A 22,526-nucleotide genomic window follows, 5' to 3' on the forward strand; every position below is an offset into this window, starting at 1 on the left:
CTAGTTAATAACGAATGGTGAATCAAAGTCCTCAAAAGTACTTCACAAACCAGAATTTTATCCACTTCATAAAAGATACAAAAACATTGGGCTTCCCTGGTGGCGCAGTGGTTGAGAATCTGCCTGCCAATGCAGGGGACACGGGTTCGAGCCCTGGTCTGGGAAGATACCACATGCCGCGGAGCAACTGGGCCCGTGAGCCACAATTACTGAGCCTGCGCGTCTGGAGCCTGTGCTCCGCAAGAAGAGAGGCCGCGATAGTGAGAGGCCCACGCACAGCAATGAAGAGGGTCCCCCACTTGCCACAACTAGAGAAAGCCCTCGCACAGAAACTAAGACCCAACACAGCCATAAATAAATTAAAACAAACAAAAAAAAAAAGATACAAAAACACACTGGCAGTCAAATTAGGCAAGTGGGAAAGGTCCTCTAACCAATGGGACACAATAATTTACAACGTGTGTTTAACGGAAAGAAGTCTCTCACCCTGGGCAGGCCTACCCACCGGTGAATCCCAGAACACTCGATACACAGGGTGATGCCCAGGTTGATGCTGGCCCACCGTGGGTCTGCCAGACCACAGTCACAACAGCTGGCATTGCCAGGAATACACTGGACTCGCTGCAATGCACTTTCTCCTTTCAATAATTTATCTTTTGACTCATTTCCAGAATCCAGGCTTCCTGTGGATGGAGATGATTTCTTATCCAGCTTCTAAAAGAATTAAGAATTATTAAAAAAAAAAAAAAAAAAAAAGGATTGTAATACTACATTGCACACTACATGCTCCAAACAAATGCTTCTAATCAACAAATTGAAGGCCTATTATGGGCCTAAGCCAGGCACTGTTTTAAGAACCAGGGATTCAAGGATGAAAAGATATAGTTTCCTCCATCAACTGGCCTTTAGTCTTGTGGGGAGAAACACATTAATATTGAAAAACAACCCGACACAATGAATGCATGTACAAGATAAAATGGCAAAGAGAAAGGGGAACAGTAAATTAACATGCAGGATGAAAGACAGAGAGAGTACACGTGAGACTATTAAGACTCAAGAATAAAATAAATACTATTTTATACCAAGTTTTTCCAAGGTATTCAATGAACTGCAAGCAAGTTGTTTCAATTACTGCAGTGAATTACTGAAAATGGTATGGCCTTTTACTAATGAGGAGGTCAATTGCATAATTATAATTACGAGTGAATCAACAACAGAATGCGCAATGTCTAAAATCTCAGGCAAAACGAGGAGAAAAGCAAAAGGTGGTAGATAAGCAAAAAGCTAATTTTTTAAGTGAACAACAAAGTCTATACCAATAACAACCAAATACAAACATGTAGTTTGGGGATCCTAAGAAATTAAAGATATGACCTAAAAAGTCTTCTGGTTTAAAAACATTTCAACTTTAACAAGCCAGTATGTTAGTATAAAATCAACAGAAATATAATTTGGCCCTTGTCTTGCCCTTCTTGAAAACTCAATTCAATAGCCGTTAGGTGGGGCTAAGCAAAGAAAGTGTGGGGATACAGTATGCCAGAGAGGACTGAGCTGGGTGAGGAGCATACCCTCAAATGAGAGTGACCCTGTGCAGGTTGTTGTTCCCAAGCAGCAGAAGGAGGGTATTTGCATAGGGAGACAGCCCAACAAAGGAAGTGAGAGCCTGAGGATAGAGAGGAACTACGAAGTGGGAGTGCCACCTAGTGAGAGATGTTAGAGCCTGGCAGGTGGGAAATGGCAGCAGAGAAAGGATATTGATCACATACAGGGGAACTGATTATGTAACTAAACCTGCTAAAAATAAGTGGGAGCCAGAATTCTCACTGTAGAGAAAGGGCTTATTTATATAAAAAGGGAGAGGGCTTCCCTGGTGGCGCAGTGGTTGAGAACCTGCCTGCCAATGCAGGGGACACGGGTTCGAGCCCTGGTCTGGGAAGATCCCACATGCCGCGGAGCAACTAGGCCCGTGAGCCACAACTACTGAAGCCTGCGCGTCTGGAGCCTGTGCTCCGCAACAAGAGAGGCCGCGATAGTGAGAGGCCCACACACCGCGATGAAGAGTGGCCCTCGCTTGCCACAACTAGAGAAAGCCCTCGCACAGAGATGAAGACCCAACACAGCCAAAAATAAATAAATAAATAAATAAAATAAATTAAAAAAAAAAAAAAACGGGAGAGAGTTAGAACAAACCCTGTTATATTAAATTAGGACTGGAGATACCAACAGGCGCCCTAATGGTTTCAATACAAATAGATACATAAAGTACTACAGATGTAAATGTGTATATGTGTATATACACATGTATATTCCCTTATCTTGGTTTCTACAAACTATTCTCCACCAAAAAGAACTAGGGCAGTTTGGAGAAACTACTGATTTCAAGGCTGGTGCAGAGAAACTACAGGAAGATGAACTCGGAACATCTCAATCATGTTAGAAAGTAGAGAACAACTCAAAGATTGTTGGGAACATGTCAAAAGGATACAGAATCCAGGGCTCCACTGGATTGGCCAAACTTGGGTCAATTTGAGCAACAAAACAAATAATGATAGTAATGAATTATAATACATTGAATAAAATAGAGGCCTATATTGATATAATTAAATTTTAAAATGTAAAGCCTGATGAGGAACAGAATATCTACATAGTCTCAAAGTACCCCCCCCACACACAAAATACTATTACAAAGATAACATTACAGTAGAGAAGTCTAGCAGACACCACCTTACTCAAGTGATCAAAGTTAACATCACCAATAATGGGACAAATCAAAATCTTGTGCCACCTGAAAGGATGCAGTGAGAAGAACACAGCATCATTTATACAACATTCCTACCAAAGACGCATAACCTTGTGAGTAAACAAACCAACAATGAGGGACATTCTACAGAAATCTGTAATCTTCAATACAATCAAGGTCAAGAAGGTCAAAGTAAGACTGAGCGACTATTCCTAACTGAAGGAAACTGAAGAGTCATGACAACTAAAAGAGACCTGTGCTTCTGAACTGCATCTTTTTGCCGTTAAGAACATTACTGGGACAACTGTTAAAACTTAATGATATTTGAGAATTAAATGGCAGTAATGCATCAATGCTCATTCCTTGATTTTGATGACTGCACTAGGCTTATACAGGAGAAACGTCCTAATTGTGGGAATTACTCACTAAATTAATAATGGGTGATGGGGCATATGTTAGCAGCTTACTCTGAAATAGTTCAGGGGAAAAAATTGTTTGTATTATACTTGGAACTTCTCTATAAATTTGAGATTACTTTAAAATTTTTTAAAAAAAGAAATATAATCTGCTTTACTAAAACATGTTTGATAATGTGAATTAGGCTCATAAGCAATTATCATATAGAGAAAGGATGTCAGCATAATGCAGAAATCATGTTGGTTCAGTCCCAATTTTTCCTTTATTAGCTAATGCTTTTGCACCAAATTAGAGAAGCCGAAAGCAAAGTACACTAACACAGCAGAACTTGGGCTGGCCACCTCAAGGAACACAGGACTGAAAATGACACCCATCTCCCCATTCTTCTTGGCTCATTTTGGCCATGTGCTATGACTTGAAAGTGTTCACTGCACCATTCTCTCTGATCTTTATGTATTTTGCATATGTCACCAAAGCCTCAACCCTTCTATACCCTTCCTTTAAGTTATCCTCACCAATTTTTAAAGTTAAGTCCTATCTGTACACTATACTATAGCGTTCATTTATTAGGAATTTAACTAGGCTATTATTGGGTTGGCCAAAAAGCTCATTCGGTTAGTGAATAAGTTGTTCCATAAAGTTCTTCGTGAAAATGAAAAAAATGTGTCTTTTATCTTTACTTAAAACCAAACAAACTTTTTGGCCAAGCCAATATTTTTACTGAGATTTTAAGGTTCCAAAAATTATTCAAGTTACAAACTTACATGGTTTTTTAGGTTGGCCCTATCCCTATTTTTCCTGTAATCCCTACTATTTCTGGTGTATGATTTTGTTAACATAGGTATTTCAGCAACACCACTAGCTCCCTTCAACAAGATGATCTGGATACACACCTAAATTTGTTCCCTCTCAAAACTCTGCTAAAAACTAGAGTATTTTTTTAAAGGCAATTACCCAGAGCCCTTAATGGACAAAGCTGTGATAATCTGAATATGAAAAAAGAGTAATTCCCGCAATTAACTGGGACCCACTGTATTTACCAAAAATCCATGAGTGTATAATGATATCCCAAAAAACATATATCTGTCCCCACTTAAGGTAGCTAATAAATCAACCAAATGTGGTAATTAAAAGCAAAAAATTAAGCATTTTATTAAAGTAACTAAAAAGCTCCGTTGATGAAGAAAACCTGTTATTTCAGACAGGAATGCAGACGAGAATGACAGAATTAGAAAATCATCATTTTGCAATTCCTAATGAAATGACAAATTCAATTATAAAACTATTAGATGAATGGTTGATGGAGCATAGATCTTATAGGATCAAAGTAACACAAAGTAGATTTTGTTACACAAAATTACAAAGTAGACTGGGAACAAGAAAGGAAATGTAACATGACAATGGAGGGATCATATTGTCATCTCCCTAATCCAATGTGTCTGCTTCATGTTCACACAGAAGATTTTAGCATTAACAGTGGCTGGATAACAATATTGTATGTCTCCTGTTGCAGCATGAAGTATACACATCATCTATGTTGCAATCTATGAGAAGGAATTCTATAGGAACAAACAGCCCTACCTTTTCAGCACGTCATTGTTATGAAAAAAAGGAACTGTTCTAGATGGAAAGACAAGGAACATAAGACCAGATGCAATGCCCAGTCATAGAAGAGATCCTACTTTGTAAAACAGGTTGTAAAAGACATTTTTAGGACAACTGAAGACATATGAATATAGACTGGGTTACAGGCGATATTAAGAAATTACTATTAAGTGTGGAATGACATGATATCTGTAACCTACTTTAAAAAACTTAAGCTTTTTTAATTAAAAAAATTAAGACATTTATCCACAAGAATAGGGAGAACAGGAAAGAAAATAAGAGCAACAAAACTTGGGGAGCTGAAGAGTGGCTGGATGAATGGTAACTGAGTAGACCAAGGTAAAAATCTAAGGAAATAATAAGAAAAATCTAGGAGTCCATCAATTTATATCACATAATACTCAAAGGTCTCAAGGATTTATACCAGTTATCTTGGAAGTGGGGATGAAAGTAGGAGGACTGATTGTTTAAGAAGCAGTTAGATCGAAGGTGCCCTCCCCAACACTGCCATTAGTGGACTGCTCTGTACAAAGACACACAAATGACTAGAGGTTTATTCTCTGGGAAAGTAAAACAGAGAGTGACTGGATGGGGTTTACCTAAAAGGTGGAAGGCAGAGGATTAAATTAATGTATACACACCGAATGCTGCGATCCCCAGCAATTAGCTCCAAGCCAGCCCCTTATCCCTATGCAGAAGATTGGTGAGTCTTCTCTGGGGAATCTTAGCTGAAAAGACTCCAAAGACCCTAACTCTGGTTGTTCCTCAACAAAATGGTCCACACTTTGCTGAAGCTCACAGTCAACGAAGTCCTAACTGTGTTCTCAGAGCTTCCAAAGAGGTCAGTCCTTAACTTGCAACCATGAGCAGATTACCAGAAAGCCAAGGAAAGCCCCTAATAAGATGGTTCTCCACATTGCGTATACACAGAAATCATTTAGAAAGCTTTTAAAAATATTGATGCCTGGGTCCCAACTCCATTCAATTGTTCTGGGGTGGGACCTAAGCACTGGGATTTTTTAAAGCTTCTTGTGTTATCATCATGTGCAGTCAAGATTAAGAACCACCACTCTAACACTGCATGTATGCAAAAAGAACAGGTTTATATGTACAAACATTCAGCAAACAAAAAGGAACTCTTGGAAGTTCCTAGCAGAACTGAACTAGCAGAACTGAAATATTCAATAGAAGGTTTGGAAGACTAACTGATAAAATCTCCCAGAATGCAGAACAAAAAACACAAAAAATAAGAAAATCATAAGACCAGTCCAGAAATTCCAGAAAAAGAAAACAAAGAAATTGGAGAGGAGGAATACTAAAGACTGGTAAAAAGAAAGACTCCAACAACAACTCTAGAAACAAGAAAAACTGCCATTAAAATTTTTAAGAATAATCATTTCCAACCTAAAAATTCCACACTCAACCAAACTATCAAACAAATGTGAGGATAGAATACAGACATTTTCAGACATGTACAGATTCACAAATGTTCCATTTTCAGAAAGCTAGTAGGAGGAAGTGGTGAGTTCCATTTCTTAAGACTCACTCATGGCCTTGCTCAAAAGTTTGCAAACTCACTGGGTAGCTAAAGGCAGACTACAACCCAAGACTCTATATTCAGCTTATCTTCTCCAGGGAGATTTCCACTAAAAATATGAGCTTTCCTTTTTTGCTTTTCACCCAGTTTTAATTTTAAATACCTTTCACATTCACTGTTTTATTAGAATAATAAAATATTTGGGGAAAAATACTTGCATCAGAATACCTGGGACGCACTGAAATACTGGATTAAACATAAATATATATATTAAATGTATATTAAACATATATATAAAATGATAAAGAGAAATAAACAAGAGAAATTGAATCTACAATTTAAAAATAAAACCCATTTCAATTACAAAAAAAAATCATCCTCCATAAAAAAGAAAGTTATAATAATCATGCAATGTTGCAACTAAAATTAGAAACTTTGTCAATATATCACTTGGTATTGCAATATTGTTTACTAACCTCCGATTCATCACCCTTCTCTCTATAAGCAGTAGCAATACTGGTCTGAACAGCCTTAATCCATGCCTGGCGCAGCTTTTCAGAATCTGCCTGAAGCATACAACTTCTAAAAGGAAATAACATTGTTTTCTCAGACACTAAATTAAACCAAAAAATAAGAAGGTTTACTTTTTTGTCCACTTTGCTATTTAATAATTTTCTAACAAAAACTAATTTCTGTTGAAAGGTTTTATTTCACCTATCTTTACGACAGGGTATGTTCATAAAGAAATCAAGGAACCAATGAAATAAATTACCTACTGAAAACAAATCACCCATTCCTGTATATTAAAAAAAAACCCAAAACGAAAAACTTTAAATTTGCCACATAAAATTACATTAATTTTTTCCATTGGGTAGATATATGAAATGATAGTTATCAAAGAAATTTATCTGATATATGACTTCAGTTCATTACCATGACAGTTAATATGTTTTCACACGGCCACATCAATCATCTTTATAGAATTTAAAGAATACGATACTGGGTAGAAGTTGCATAAATATCTGACTTAATACGTGTAATCATTAACTATTAAAATTTACTTTTAGAGCACTTTTTTCGTCTTCAGCTCATATAATCGCAACTGCAACACAAATCTCTCTGTATTCTGGAAAATTCTTTAAGACAAGCTATAGAAACATAAAAGCAACTCTCAAATTCTTTAGAACCACTCACTTTGTTGGAGAGACCACCTCAAAGCAGAATCGTCGTTCTATGTCCTCACAATGTTTCACTGTGCAGAGCCTTAGATCTTCCACCACCACAGTGGGATTATCCTACAATAAGGAAACAAAACTCCCATATTTATCAACCTAGGTTTTAAATACCAACTACCAATAAAAACATACTTAAAAACAGTACTTGGAATAAAAGGTCTAATTTTAAAGGTTTATATTTTATCTTATTTTAGATTAATAATAGGAGTTATCAACATAGATATAACTAATAAAGGTAATTCTGCCCTGTTAATAATTTTATCTGCCTCATAAAACTGCTGTATAAGTATTAAATGAAATAGTTTATATAAACTTAGTCCAACACTTGGTAGTTAATTAGCAAGTGCTCAATAAATGTCAGCTTTCTGTTCATTTTCTTCTATTTTCTTTCGTATCGATTTCTCTCCTGATCCTTACTCACATATAATAAAAGCTACTTTCCTCCAAAAAAAGAAGCCTTTCATGAGTCAAGTTTAAATAACTGAAAGAAAAATAAGAAGTCTATATGTGCTTCTTAAAATACCTAAGAAAATGAGAAATTTTTAATCATTTTTTAGTACTTAATAAAAAAATAAACTCAAAACCAAGTTTATCAGAGTAGAAATAACCATGGACTAATTAGTTAGAATAAAGAACTTGTATGGAATAAACCTGCTACCATAGAATAGCAAGTAAAATTTCACATTGTGTCATCTCAAGAGTAAAGTGGATATTTGAAATTTACAGTTGAATACATCATTCATAAAGGCTAACTAGGTAAAAATCAAGTCATCAATTAACTAATAGTTCTTTTTCTCTAATTATCTTTAACATTCTCAAGTCACATATAATCTCATTATGCCTTTCCATTAAATAAAAATACCTCACTCTTAAAATCAGGTTCAGGAAAACAAATATGTAAAAACAACATTAACAAATTTAAAGGTTTCTATTTAAATTAATTCAAGCTTACACTTTAATGTAATTAATAACCTTTCTCCATTACCACTTTTGGCCCTAAGGTGATATTTCTTCAAAGGCACCCTTTCCTTCAGCATCAAAACAGTACTAGGGAATTCCTGTCTCACAGCTGGACAAAGAAACATGTGAAGGAATAAAAGTAATAATCCTGGGACACAGAAAAATCCATCTCAAAGCTAGGAACTAAGAATTCAGGACACAATGTTGACACTTTCTACTTCTGAGTCCTCTTATACATACCCAAGCATAAAACTAATAAACAGTAATCTTGCACACATGCATATTTATGGACTTCAATGATTTACCAAAAGGAACAGTTAAAAAACTTAAACTGGGGACTCAATGGGTTTTCACTTAATTAACAAAACACCTACCTTAAACTTTTTCTGGTAAACCAACTGATTATTCTGTATTGAAAACCAGCGTCTAAATAAATACAAAATAGATTACGTTTTCACAAACATAATTTATTTCAGTTGTTGTTAGAAAAGAAATATTGGGGAAAGCACTAGAAACTCAGTTTATGGTAATTATGTTTTTAGATGTGCATTGTTTTGTTTTGCTTTAGATAACCTGATGTTAATGAGATAACTACTGAAAGTAAAAAAACAACTTCAGGCAATTTTAAAACTACAGATTAGGAAAATAAAATTACTATATTTTGATTCATTTTTATGTCAGAAATTTATATCCTAACAAAAGTTGTCATCCTTTATGTAATTACCAAATAATAATTGTTTTAAAATAAAAATTTAGCTTTTTGAGCTTCCTCAAAAATAACTAAATCTTTCCCCCCAAATAATTTGCTTTTGTTATAAAGTAGAAATAAAATTATATTATAAATAAGACTTCATTTGTATACAATAAAAGACTGAAATAAATGGTGCTTTGTTTTCAACCTTTCTGAAGCTAATTCAGCAAGCATTTGATTTGTTAAGCAAAACAGAAAATTGTATCATCCTTTTAGAACTGACATCACAGGAGACAGTTGCCAATTCACTTGGGCTTACTTTCATGTAAAATACTTCTAAGCAGAATAATCAAAGTTATGACTAAAAATGAGTCACCCAACTATTGTTCTGCTCATTACTATACATTAATTGGCAAACACTTTACTTGCAATCTTCTTTCGAAGAAAAAACTAAGTTACGTATGGCATATTTACTAATTCTAATTTATTAAAACAGTAAAAGGACCTAAAAAGACTTACAAAAAAAAAAATCACAGCCAAAAGCCATTCATAAAAGGAAGCAAAAATTCTCATCAAGCATGAAAGGTAAAACAATATTTGAGTCATTATTTTAAAATTAGTTTCATGTGAGATGATTTCTATCATAAACATTAGTTATTAATCTATTAGCAGATAGAGATTCTACCTTTTCATTGATACTAATACAAAGCACTAAAAATTGTATTTAGACATATTTAGAATTTCTATTTTAAAAAATTAAGTTAATTCTCCAAAGCTGAGAAAATGATTAGATGCTTTTCTATTTTTAAGCTAGACAGATTGTTAGGTTTTCTTGCTATTTAAAAAGGTATCACCTTTACCATTAAAATAGAGACTGTTAAATAAGCATCTAGATAAAACCAAGTGGGTTGCCTCTAAATGCAAATCATCAAGAGGTGAGCTAGAAAAGGAAGAACTTCTGGGTCTCTTTGCTTTGGAACACATGGTTGGTTAGAAATGTTAAAGGAAATACCTCTAAACAAACAAAATGGTGCAGCCCTGCCACATGGGATGACATGCAATGGAAACAATCTCTGATAGTGATTAAAGTGTTTTTTAGAAAATCATTTGAAGTAGGGTAAACCATATTAATAAAAATTCTTATATTTTATATATAGTAATCGTGTTATATAATTTGATGAAAAACTACAAAGAATTTTATTGCACAATGGAAAAACATCCATGTAAACTTTTCATGCTTCTGAGGTCTTCAAAAAATAAATTTCTTTTGACCTGCTGAATCTTAGAATAATAGCCTCTAAACATAAATAACAAAATACTAGATAAAAACTTACATTTTTTTTTGTTAGAGACAATTTCCTCTGATTATTAACTTTATAGATCATTTGTATTTCTGAAACTCAGTTCCCCTACCATCTATCTGCTTCTGGGTAACTTTCTCACATCATCAGTTTTTGTACACACTATAAATTCAAGACACTATAAATTCATCTTAATTTGACATCTCCTAAGGAAAAAAACCCCACAATATATCCTACGTAGAAAAATATTTTAATTACTAAGATCAGTATGTCTTATGATACTATCTCCCCTCCTCTGCCATTAAAAAAAGAAAAAAGAGCTAACTTTACTCATTTACATTGATGAAGACCTTAATCAGGTAAGTAAAATAAAATATAATTTTAAATTGCTCCTATAGGATAATCCTAGTTATTATTAACAATTTTAATAAAAGGAAAAATGAGACAGTTCATAGTCTATGCGATATGGAAAAATACTTAATATTCCAAGTTCATGCTACCTGCAGTTTGAAGATTCTTTAAAAGGTAATTATAATAAAAAAGACAAATGTTGGAAAGCATTGTGCTGACAACTACACTATATTCTGCAAGATTCACAAACTGACCACAAAGCCAAAATATAAAACAGTTTTTAAAAAGGAAAATTTCTTGGTTTTAAGAAAACTAAGACACCACTTTATATCTATCTCAAACTGAGGTAACTCAACATAATAAAGATTTTAGACCAAAGTATTACATTCATAAACAAATATTATTAATTTTTAAATACCAATGACAGCTGTAGGATGACAAAATTTTGGGGGGGAGGGAACACATTAAAAAATAAATCAAGTACCTTTTACAGTTTTTGAGCACTAGTTCTGGAACTCAAAATCAAGAACATGGGTAAAAGTCAGACTTCTAAATCTGTAGAAGCTTTATCACTAAAACTATACAGGATGATGGATTCATGCACATATTTGGCACATAGGTGCCAAAAAGGTGAACACTTAACAAAATTAAAAGCTTGAACATGTATATGTTCCTTTATCTAAAATTCAACTTAATTTTTCACAAGGAAAAAGACCAAAATGGTAAAACAAACAAAAGCTAGGAACTGACAATGTTTCCTTTAAACATAATTAATAAGGTGATTACCAAAGGGGCTAATTCCTAATTACTGTTTAAAAAATTTAAAAAGCATTTACTAGCTTATTTCCCTTAAAAAATACAGACATATATGTATATATATAAAGGTATTCGTATTACTCAATCTGTATCTTCTTTGGATAACTATATACATATCAAACGTTCTTTTCCAGATGAAAACAAATTGAGGAGATAAGCAATGAAAAGGTATAATTCCATTCCTCAAATAAGATGTTTACATTTTCTTCCCAATTTAAAACATGAGACTTTATATCCATTGCAAGTAATCCAACTGAAATGCAGGTTAATTATGAGCTTTCTCGTGCCAAAGAGGAAACTGGAGTAAGGTAGGGGTGAGGGGAAGGAAGCCATTTGGTACCTGATATGATCGGGCTTTTTCCTGTCATGTGAAAAAATGGGGCAGGATTAAAACATAAGGGAAAGGTGGTAAAAGAATGAAAACGCAAATGTGCAAAATAAGCAAAAGACTAGCATGATATGAAAATAAAGCAAGAATTAAAGGAACCAGCTTAAGCTCATAAACTAACAAAAGAGTCAAAAGTATCTGTTGCATTTTGCTCACATATTATACATACACGCATTTATACAGTTAATTCCAACTCTTAGGGATCTGAAATGCTAATATTTCAGAAATATTCAAAATTTTCTTCAAAGCATTATGGTATAGAAGGTTCTGGTAGGACTTAGCACACTCTGCTATTATTTTCTGTCTCTATGGTCATGGCTATAAAATATAAATAGTACCTTTCCTCATCTTAAAAATTTAAAGGAAATAAATCACTACAGTTATATATATATATAAACCTGAAACAAATGAGAACTTTCCATAAGAAAAAGTTCCTCCCATCTGCTCACCCTCTTTTCGTCAAATGATAGTGGAGACTCTAAGGCCACACATAAGTAGAGTTTATCTTTAATCTATCTATACACTTCTTGTTTGTATCTGTACTAGATTAAGATACTATATAATACATTTTATGCTTTTAGCTATATTTTCTAGTTCAACAAAGACTGAGCACAGCATGTAATTATTCAACTTCTTTATTCGTCTTAACACCTCACTACTAAATAATGTTAATATTTAATTATTTTCCTTGTTCCTTCATCTTTTCTAAATTTATCATTAAAAGCAAAAGAGATATACAGGTATTAGTAATCCATCTAGCACTGACTTGAGCTTGAAGTAAAGCTGCCACACTGAGAAGATGGGCTGGTATGGAAAGACTATTTCGTAGATATCACATCATCAAAAAAATGTATATTATAGACATATAAAAATCTTGAGACACCACAAACCAGAAATCTGAAACCAACCAGAAACAAGCTCAACAATTCACATAAGACATAAAACGTTTCACTCCTTACGCTACTTCAATCATATCACACTAAATACCATCTCTTTGGTTAAATTTCAGATTATAGAATGATGCTTTCAAGATATACTTAGATTTTATGAAACACAGGGTCAGGTTTTAAAACTACCTGGGAATTCCTAGTCAAATTCACATTTCCCTCAGGAAGATCTTTTTAAAAAGTTCATTTTGAAAATACTGTATGCTTCTACTCCATAAAACTATAGACAATGGCAAATTTGTCATCATATGATTGGCACCTTATGGTAACTATAAGAAAGTATGTTTCCTAAAACTAATCCACAAACAATTAAAAAAAACAAAACAAACTTAAACAGTGGGCAGAAAAATAATCTGTACATTTGAACAGTTGAATCCCTGGATTTTTAAAGTTAAGGCACAAATATCACAAATACACAGTCTTTTATTCAGAGGCTCGTAGAATATATTAAATCAAGCTAGATAGAGAACTAACTAGAGAAGTAGGGCAGAGTCTGGAAGTCATATACAGGTAAAGGGAAATTATTTGCACGTACTTCCTAAGATTAGATTTTTGGTAACCTCACATAAAAAAATTTAGATACATTCCAAATTTTTAAAATTGAAAAGCAGAGGAGAATTCTAAATAACATTTAATAGATAACTCTTTCTTTCTTCTCCCTTTTATAGTTACTGACCTATAACCTAGAAAACACTTAAGACTTTTGTTGCAGGGTTTTGACTTTTGTTTTTGTTTTTGAAAAGAGATTTGTGTAATGTTTATATGCTATATTCCTTAGAAGTCTGCCTTTAACTACTATTGTCATCAAAATATTCTTTAAAGGCATATGAAAATGAAATTAATTTTCTATCCATAATTTATTCCTAATAATGCAAACGGATTAGACAGGTTTTTAAAAATATTTTTTAAGCTATTTTTTTGTTGTTGTTATTGAAGTTGTATTTTGTCTTAAATACAGATTGTTTGGAATTTCCATAGCAAGTTTTTTATTTATTTCTTTTTTTGACATTTCCTTTATGTTTTATTTTTTTTTTTTTTGGCCTCGTGGCATGTGGTATCTTAGTTCCCCGACCAGGGATCGAACCCGCCCGCCCCTGCACTGGAAGCATGGAGTCTTAATTCTGGGTTGATCCACTGTCTTCTGACCTTGGTCGTCTCTTGACTATCTGCCATAGCAAGTTTTTTAAAAAGCCAGGTTTTGAGCCTCAATTTTGTCACAAACCAGCTGTGTGACCCTGAATGAGCAACCATCTCCCTGCACTTCCATTTCTTTACTAAAAATTAGGGTGTTAACTACAATCTATGATTCTAATCAATAACTGTCATCCTATCACACAGAAATGGCATCTCCTTTAAAAAATGGCCTCATTTCCAAAGTTACTGTCTTCCTTACTTGGCAAATGACAGGTAACATATCTACAATTGAGAATTTAATAGTTATTCCCTACTTGATTTTAGTTATGTTTTAATGTCTATGCCAATTAATAAAATTCATGAAACATATAATAAAAAACCAAAAGGTCCATGCTTAAGTCAGTTAATGTTCTTCCACTGTCCTAAATGGGAATGCGATTTTCCACTAACACTTACTGTGCTTCATTTTGAAGTCTGAGAGCATTTCTGATCGGATTAGTCCATGGAAGTTCAATTCATTTCTTCTTTTTTTTTTTTTAAATTATTAGCACCTTTAATTATTATTTATTTATTTATTTATTTATTTATTTATTTATTTATTTGGCTGTGTTGGGTCTTCGTTTCTGTGCGAGGGCTTTCTCTAGCTGCGGCAAGCGGGGGCCACTCTTCGTCGCCGTGCGCGGGCCTCTCACTATCGTGGCCTCTCTGGTTGCAGAGCACAGGCTCCAGACGCGCAGGCTCAGTAGTTGTGGCTCACGGGCCTAGTTGCTCCGCGGCATGTGGGATCTTCCCAGACCAGGGCTCGAACCCGTGTCCCCTGCATTAGCAGGCAGACTCTCAACCACTGCGCCACCAGGGAAGCCCTTCATTTCCTCTTAACATAATGGTACAGTTTCTATGGATTTACTGTATTTTCACTGTGTTAAACTTTAAGAAGGTTGTTTTGAAATCTGAAGGTTAAAATTCAATTCTAACATTACCTCATGAAACCATACTAGTTGAAAAATCTGTATTATAAAAATTTGACAACCACACGATTTTAATTTCCTACTCTGGCTATGGAAATTTGCCAGGAAAGGCTTAAAAGATTATTGGCTTAATACAGAATTTTAATTTTTCATTTTTACTTTATAATAGTTAAAACATTATTTCTTAACCAGACCATCTAGTTGATCCATCTATATTCATGTATTATTTTTCAAGTTCTACATAACTCAAAGAGACTTAATATCAAATATAATCATTATTCTTTCCAGTTTATATTCACTCTCAAGTAAAGAAAAATTATTTCAAATACAACACACCATGTACCATTCAAATATCTGACAATATCGAATGCTATGGAAATACTCAATGTATCACTGACATTTGAAAATATCAACAAATGTTTTTTCTATAACCTCATCACCAAGGACTCAAAATTAGTGCACAAGGAATCCATTTCAATGTACTGAATATCCAAGCATAATCGTTTCCAGTTAAATTAACAAAAATGTATACTAAATTAAACTTACCAAGAAAATTCTATTTATTTTGCCAATGTCGATTTTTTTAAAAAGAAAACAATCTATCATTAAGTGAATTCATATCTGTTCAAGCAGCAAATAAAATATACACATTCAACCAATAATATAATAGTATATCAATTAACCAGAACCCAATACTATTTTCAATTATTACAAAACTGTTCTAACTACTCTTTTTTCTTTTTGCAAGAAGAGAGGCATCCTTGAATAAAAGACTAATCACTGCTATTCAGAAGAATGATCCTGAAACAATCCAATCTTTTTTTTTTTTTTGCTTTAATGTCTGAAATTATTCCAATTTATTAATACGTGAGAAAATATAATATTTTACACATTCATTCAAAAGACATTTACTGGATCAATATATACAAAATATCAGTTTAGAAAAAAACATTTTTAAGTTTTTGGTAGGCATCAAGTTTAGAAAAAAGGAGCACCAGCTGCCATACACACTTCACACATAAAAACAATTCCATATCCTAAAACTCCTGGTTAAAGTTATCGCAAAGATCCAAAGATCAGGATCACCTCACTTAGAGATTCACAAGCCAAAATTAAGTAAAAATGTACATAAACAGCATATACGGGAGGAACCCAAAGGGGAAAAAAAAAAGCTCACTTGTCATATTCATCCATTATATTCAAAATATAATTTGCAATCAGATCTGTTTGGTAACAAATATGGGAGGAAGCTCACATTTAAAAACTTATTCACTGTAATGATCTAGTCACTACAGACCAAGCAGTATAAAAAGTCTCCTTGCTTCCTGGTTTAAACGTCGTTTAAATTTTAAAATTTAGAATTACTACTGTTACTTTTCACTTGCTTAAGCCCCCTTTCCTAGAAGGGCATCTTATCTTCAATGGACTGCATTCAGGAAAGTTACTAGGGACTGTGAATTTAGAGAATTATGAAGGAAAGAGTTGCCAAACCACAGGGAAAGTCAGAAAACTGAGAATATGGAAAGAGCAAGACTAGATTTGAAATATATTACCTGTTCCAAGTTTTGAAGGCATTGCTGGCTCGTTTGAACAGGTAACCTTCCATAACAATGCCATTTGCAGCATCTACATTATATTCTAGCTTAGAATCATCACTGGAGAAATCCTAGACAAAATAACACATTAAAAAGTTCATATGATTTTTACTGATTTCCCTAGACAACAAATCTATCCTAGAGAAACAGCTCAAACAGTAAAAAGCTTTGTATTAAGATAGTTATATCAACAATATTCATAAGAAAGCGGGGTAGACCTAAATGTTCAAAAATAGAAGAATGCTTCAACACATTGATGTATTTCAATCCAGTAGACTATTATGCAATAACATAGATGAGTATACAGAATATACATTAAAAGAGAAAAAACAATATAAATTTTATAAGTTATACAGCTTGGGTAAATAAATTGTATATACACTGTGATTAAAAGCACAATATGTATACAAATAGACAAAGGGAACAACTCGATATTCTATAGGTGTTATGTTTTAAATGTTTTCATTTAATCCCAATATTTTATGGTGATGTGTCTGCTAACAATTTTTTTTAAAGGAATATGGGTATATTTAATTGGGATTATTTAAATCTACCACTATTTTCTAAATATATTACTATTATGGTAGTTTTTAAAATCTGGTAGAAACAATAACTCCACTGTTTGGGGGTTCCGAAAAAGGATTAAAGTAAAATTTATTTTTGCAAAGGAGAAGCACCACAGTGTGAAGTGAGCATTCAGAGCTCACTTTTTTATGAGGACTATAGAACCACGCATCGTCATTTTCTATCATTCTAATCATTCTAGTTTTCACTTGAATGCAATTCAAACTTTCCATTTTCCTCCAAGGATTCATGAAGTTTTGAAATCAGAATTCCCATATTTAAAATATTTCCTGGTGAATTTCCAAAGTAATTTCAACAAAACTGCAAGATTGCTGTGATCCCCAAATTGAAAACTCTAAAAATTAGTCTTGAAACTTTCAAAATTATTTCTGGGCCAATAATCAAAATTAGAATGCTATCCTATTAGAGAGTAATAGACTTTCTGTCTTGAGAAAGATTTTGGTAGAGGCTGGATGACCACCTGCCAGAACGCTGGGATGTGGGGGTCCTGCACTGGAGGGGAAACGGAGCGAGAATCACCTAAGGGCTTTCCAAATCTAAGAGTCTATGACTATGGAAAGAGGAAACAGACTAACTTCAGAATTAAAAACAAACACTGCTGACATCTCTCAAAATTTAATCATAAAGACATAATAATCCAAAATAATCAAATGAAATAACCTGTAAATAAATTGCTACATTTTTTCCCGCTTTTACTTTGGGGGAAAAAATCAGGGAAATTTTAATTCCTTCATTTAAAATTTACTTGAAGCTATAATTTATTTAATTATGTAGACAATTAAGTCAGCAACAGATATAATTGAGTTTGGCAACATTCTAAAAATTTCATTTGTAACATCGGCATCTTTCTTTAATAATCCTGAAGCCACTTAAAACATAAAAAAGACTTCTTTCAAAGTGCAATGCATTATAATTATTTTTGTCTAATTTTAACTATTTTTCTTGAGATAAATTAAGTCTTCAGTATAATTGCTATTAACATCAATTAATATTTTATAGTACTTAAAATGTGATAGATATGATTTTATAATGAAAGCAACCAATAATGTTGAATAAAATATACAATATTAGAATTTAAATACACTGATGAGCTGACAAATTAGGAAGGAATACTCAAAGGCAAAAGAATAAGTGAAAATTGGAGGCCACAGGGGTAAGCAGAGCAAGGAAGCCAAGTCTCCCCTTAAGGGCGTTTGTCTCATCAGGAGAATTTGAAGCTCTGGTGTGGGGGCCCAAGGAACAGAAGGCAAGGCCAAGGCTGGCCAATGAGGGGTCTCTAAGAGAAGCTTTCTCTTTCGAAATTGCAAGAAAGACAAGAAGGACCACTATTATCTCTTTGATTTAAGCTTATTTTAAAAGTCCTAGCCAGCAAGATAAACAAAAAGTAAACAATTATTTGCAGATGATGTGACTTTGTACACATAACATCCAAAAGAATCCAGAGATAAATCAGTATTAAAGAGAGCTTAAAAAGACTACTGGTTACAAAATCAATACATAAAAATCAAATTTTATTCTAATATATAACAAAAGTAAACAGTGAGAAAAGAAATTTTTACAAGATAATATTTACAATAACATTTGCAATACAATTTAACAAAAGATGTACAAGAAAATTATCAAACTTTATGACTGACATTAAAGAAAACTTAAATAAATGGAGAAATATTTCAAGCCCATGGACTAGAAGACATTTAAAATAAAGATATCAATTCTTCCCCAAACTGATTCACAGATCCAATGCAATCCCAATCAAAATCCCCAAAGCTATTTTTATGTTACCTAAAAAGCCACTCCTGAAATTTATATGGAAATGCAGAACTTTGGCAATTCACTTTTGAAGAAGATAAGGTAGGAGGGCTTTGCTTTGTCAGATATCAAGATATGCTATAAAGCTAAAATAATTAAGATAGCATAGTACTGGCATAATTAAGATAAAAAGACCAAAACAGAATAGAGTCCGAAACAGACCTCACATGTATGGAAATGTGATGTATAACAGAGTATACAACACTGAGTAGTAGGGAGAAACAAACTTTTTAATAACTGAATCTAGCTCATTTAGCTACCAATGTGAAAATAAAAGGAAACTGGATCTCTACCTCATACTATATACAAAAAACCAATTACAGATTGATTAAAGATCTAGACATATTGATAAAAGGCAAATCTATAAACACTTAGAAGATTAGGCAAATCTATAAACACTTAGGAGATACACCATTGTGATCCTCGGTTGGGAAGGACACGAAAAGTACCACACAGAAAAGACACTTTAAAAACTATGTGAAAATTTAAACGTATATACCCCAAAGGGGGGCTAATATCTAGAATATTTGAAGATATGATCAACAGTTAGCTAGGCAACCTGATGGAAAAACGGGAGAAAGACTAACAGACATTTAACAAGGAGGATATCCAAATGACCAACAGACTTAGGAGAAGGTCATTAGTGACTAAAGCATAAATTAAAACCACAACAAGATGTCAATATCTACCACCAAAATAGGCAAAAAATTTTAAACTTTCACAATACAACAAGGTGGCAAGCAGCAATGGGAACTCTCACACAGTGCTGCCTACCAGGAGTGGTATAACATTTTGAAAAATAATTTAGCATTATCTACTAACACTGAACATATATACACACCCTCTGACCCAGTTTTACTACTAGGTATAAGTCCATCAGAAATGTGTGCATATATCCAAAAGGCATGTACATGAATATGCACAGCATCGTTTCTTCAACTGATCAATTTCAATTCTTGAAAAAATCTAAATAATTACATTAGACATACTTTTCCTTAATTTTTAGTTTGACTGGATCTTTTTCTTTTCCTTTTCCTTTTTTTTTTTTTTTTTTTTACCTGTAATGCAGCCTTGTGTCAGCATTTAAGGGCAAAAAAAAAAATGGTAAGTATTCATAATGAACAAAAACAGCATTATTCCCTTTAAGGAAAACAATAACTGACAATTATTTAAAATCAAATAAATTTATCAGATATAATAATCTACTACTCTTGGACATTCGGTACAACATTGAGCTGTTTCTACAATAGGGAAAGATATTAAAAGATGCATAGTGCAACAGAAACTAACACAGTACTGTGAAGCAATTATATTCCAATAAAGATCTATTAAAAAAATGCATAATATTCATTAAATAATTCAGTTTAAACAAATAGTCACGTTTCTAAATTTCATGACCTCTCATTTTAATTAAAAATGATTGGTCCCAATTCTTAAAACTCTTTCCACAGTAACATCATTAAAACAAGTTATCCAACCAGAAGTGATTCTAACTTTAAACAAAACAAAACATGGAGGTAGTCTTACCTGACTATAACTAGAAGTAATGGATTAAACATGGTCTGGTAGAAAATCTTCCGCTTTTTAAATAATGTTTCTCTTTGAGTATTAACAACCCATCACCAATAAAATTTTCCTTACTTTTATTACTGATTTCACTTTCATTTTTTTCCTCTGACATCTTCTATATCAGATCTAGTTTACTGGTATTTTAAATTCTAAATAAACCATAACAAGAGTTGATTCGACTGCTCAGGGGTTGAGCAGTCAAATACCAAGAGATAATACCAAGAGAACAGATTTCTTAAAGCAATGCTAGAAGGTATCTTTTTTTTTTTTTTTTTTTGTCTTTTTAGGGGAAAGTGTGATCGCAGTCCCCCACTACCAAAATTTATGCAGTCAAGTTTCCCACTTTTGGGGAAATTGTAGGAGTGGGATGGATAGGTCTCACCCTGGGAAAACCACCTTTGTGATCATGGTATCTCTTCTGCCAGGTAAGTACAGAACAGATCTTTTTTCATACTTTTTACATACATTCAACCTCCAGTTGTCTCCTTTTATTTTCAGATTACTACACACAAAAAAATGTAAATGACTATATAAGATAAAATGTAATTAGACTGAGTTCCAGGTATATCATATTCAAAGCTTTTAGCACACAGAAACAAAAACTAGTTTCACATTTACATCTTCATTTTTAAATATATATTTTTCAAACATTAGTTTAGCTAGGCTTAGGCAAATTAATAAGAAATGCAAGTGAAATTTCAGCATCACTTGAGAGGGTAAGTGCTGCCTTAGAGTGACTGCAGCTGGAAATTCCTAGTACCAAACACACACATTGATGCTACAGTGTTCTCCAACCCCTGACCACCTCCACCCACCCCCCCATCCACCGCCCCCCACATACACACATTTTTACAGGTGGTTGGCGATATCCTAACTGAAACTATAAGTAGTGTTTTAAACTCTAAGGGCCACTTTTAAAGCAGTTAAGGCCCTAAGAGACTGATGTTTTTATAAACTGGTTCAAGAGAATGGCTTTCAAATATTTTGATATAAAAGAATAATAAAATACAAACCTGAACATCAGAAAAATATTTTATTTTTTACAAAAAAAGGAGGAATTTATCTATACAATATAATTATTAAAGCAACTCAAAGGATTTTTTCCAACACAATGATATCCTGCTGAAACCAATAATCAAGAAATTGTGTAAAATGGGAATTAATCTCCTTTAACTTCTCCCCTCAAGTACCTTTTGTTGAATGGTGGAATGTTTTTGCTCCATTTCTCTTTTCTCCTTTGCTGCATCCACAACCAGTCGATCCAACTATAAAAGGAAAAAAGGAGTAAATTATAGAGACTTAAAAGTTAAAGAAAGAAAGACATGATTATTTTTCAAAAATCATATTCCAAATCAGTCAGTCAATTGAGGTTTACCTAAAAAGGCATTTTGGCTACAACCTTAAAGTGGAAGTTCTTTTTTTTCTGGTATCATATCCTCTTTGAGAAGGTCTTTAACTCCTCTAGGGAAAACGTTTCTAAGAGCAATCATGGTTCCAAGCAATTGTGACAGGTGGCCCTGTCTAAGGCACAACAGTGATAACATGTTCACTCCTTGAATTAAGGAGAATGACTCTAGATTAAGTTGTCTGCTGATGCACTCAGCAATCCTGGTAGTCACTATCAAAGACAGAAAGAAGAAATACTGGTGATTTTTCTTCCCAAACAGCAAAAAGCAGCAGCTAAGCTAGTGTGTGCCAGCCTCACAAGTTCAACGTAACAGACACTTCCAATCACTCAAGATGCATGATGTTTTCAAGTTGGCTTCCTAATATTACAATCAAATCTAAAAGGTAGAAAAAATAATTCAACAGATAAAAGAGAAAGCAAGAAAGGAGGGAGGGAGGGAATAGAATAGAATAGAGTAGGAGAGGACAGAA

General features: G+C 33.4%; 1 protein-coding gene and 1 pseudogene across 3 annotated transcripts in view; both read right to left on the minus strand.

Annotated features, from left to right (window-relative positions):
- Positions 1 to 22,526, minus strand: part of ACAP2 (ArfGAP with coiled-coil, ankyrin repeat and PH domains 2) — a 151,005-nt gene that overhangs the window by 20,608 nt on the left and 107,871 nt on the right. For 2 of the 3 annotated variants that reach the window (XM_068546476.1, XM_068546478.1), the window contains 6 exons: positions 21,839 to 21,913; positions 16,644 to 16,756; positions 8,869 to 8,920; positions 7,494 to 7,594; positions 6,776 to 6,881; positions 506 to 714 (listed from right to left, as the gene is read on the minus strand). In XM_068546476.1, coding sequence (XP_068402577.1) covers positions 506 to 714; positions 6,776 to 6,881; positions 7,494 to 7,594; positions 8,869 to 8,920; positions 16,644 to 16,756; positions 21,839 to 21,913 — 656 coding nt within the window. The remainder of the gene's footprint in view (positions 1 to 505; positions 715 to 6,775; positions 6,882 to 7,493; positions 7,595 to 8,868; positions 8,921 to 16,643; positions 16,757 to 21,838; positions 21,914 to 22,526) is intronic. The other variant, XM_068546477.1, reaches the window with a different exon arrangement.
- On the minus strand, positions 20,933 to 21,081 carry LOC137766845 (U1 spliceosomal RNA; annotated as a pseudogene).

The sequence above is a fragment of the Eschrichtius robustus genome, chromosome 6, assembly GCF_028021215.1.
Source record: "Eschrichtius robustus isolate mEscRob2 chromosome 6, mEscRob2.pri, whole genome shotgun sequence".
Lineage (NCBI taxonomy): Eukaryota > Metazoa > Chordata > Mammalia > Artiodactyla > Eschrichtiidae > Eschrichtius > Eschrichtius robustus.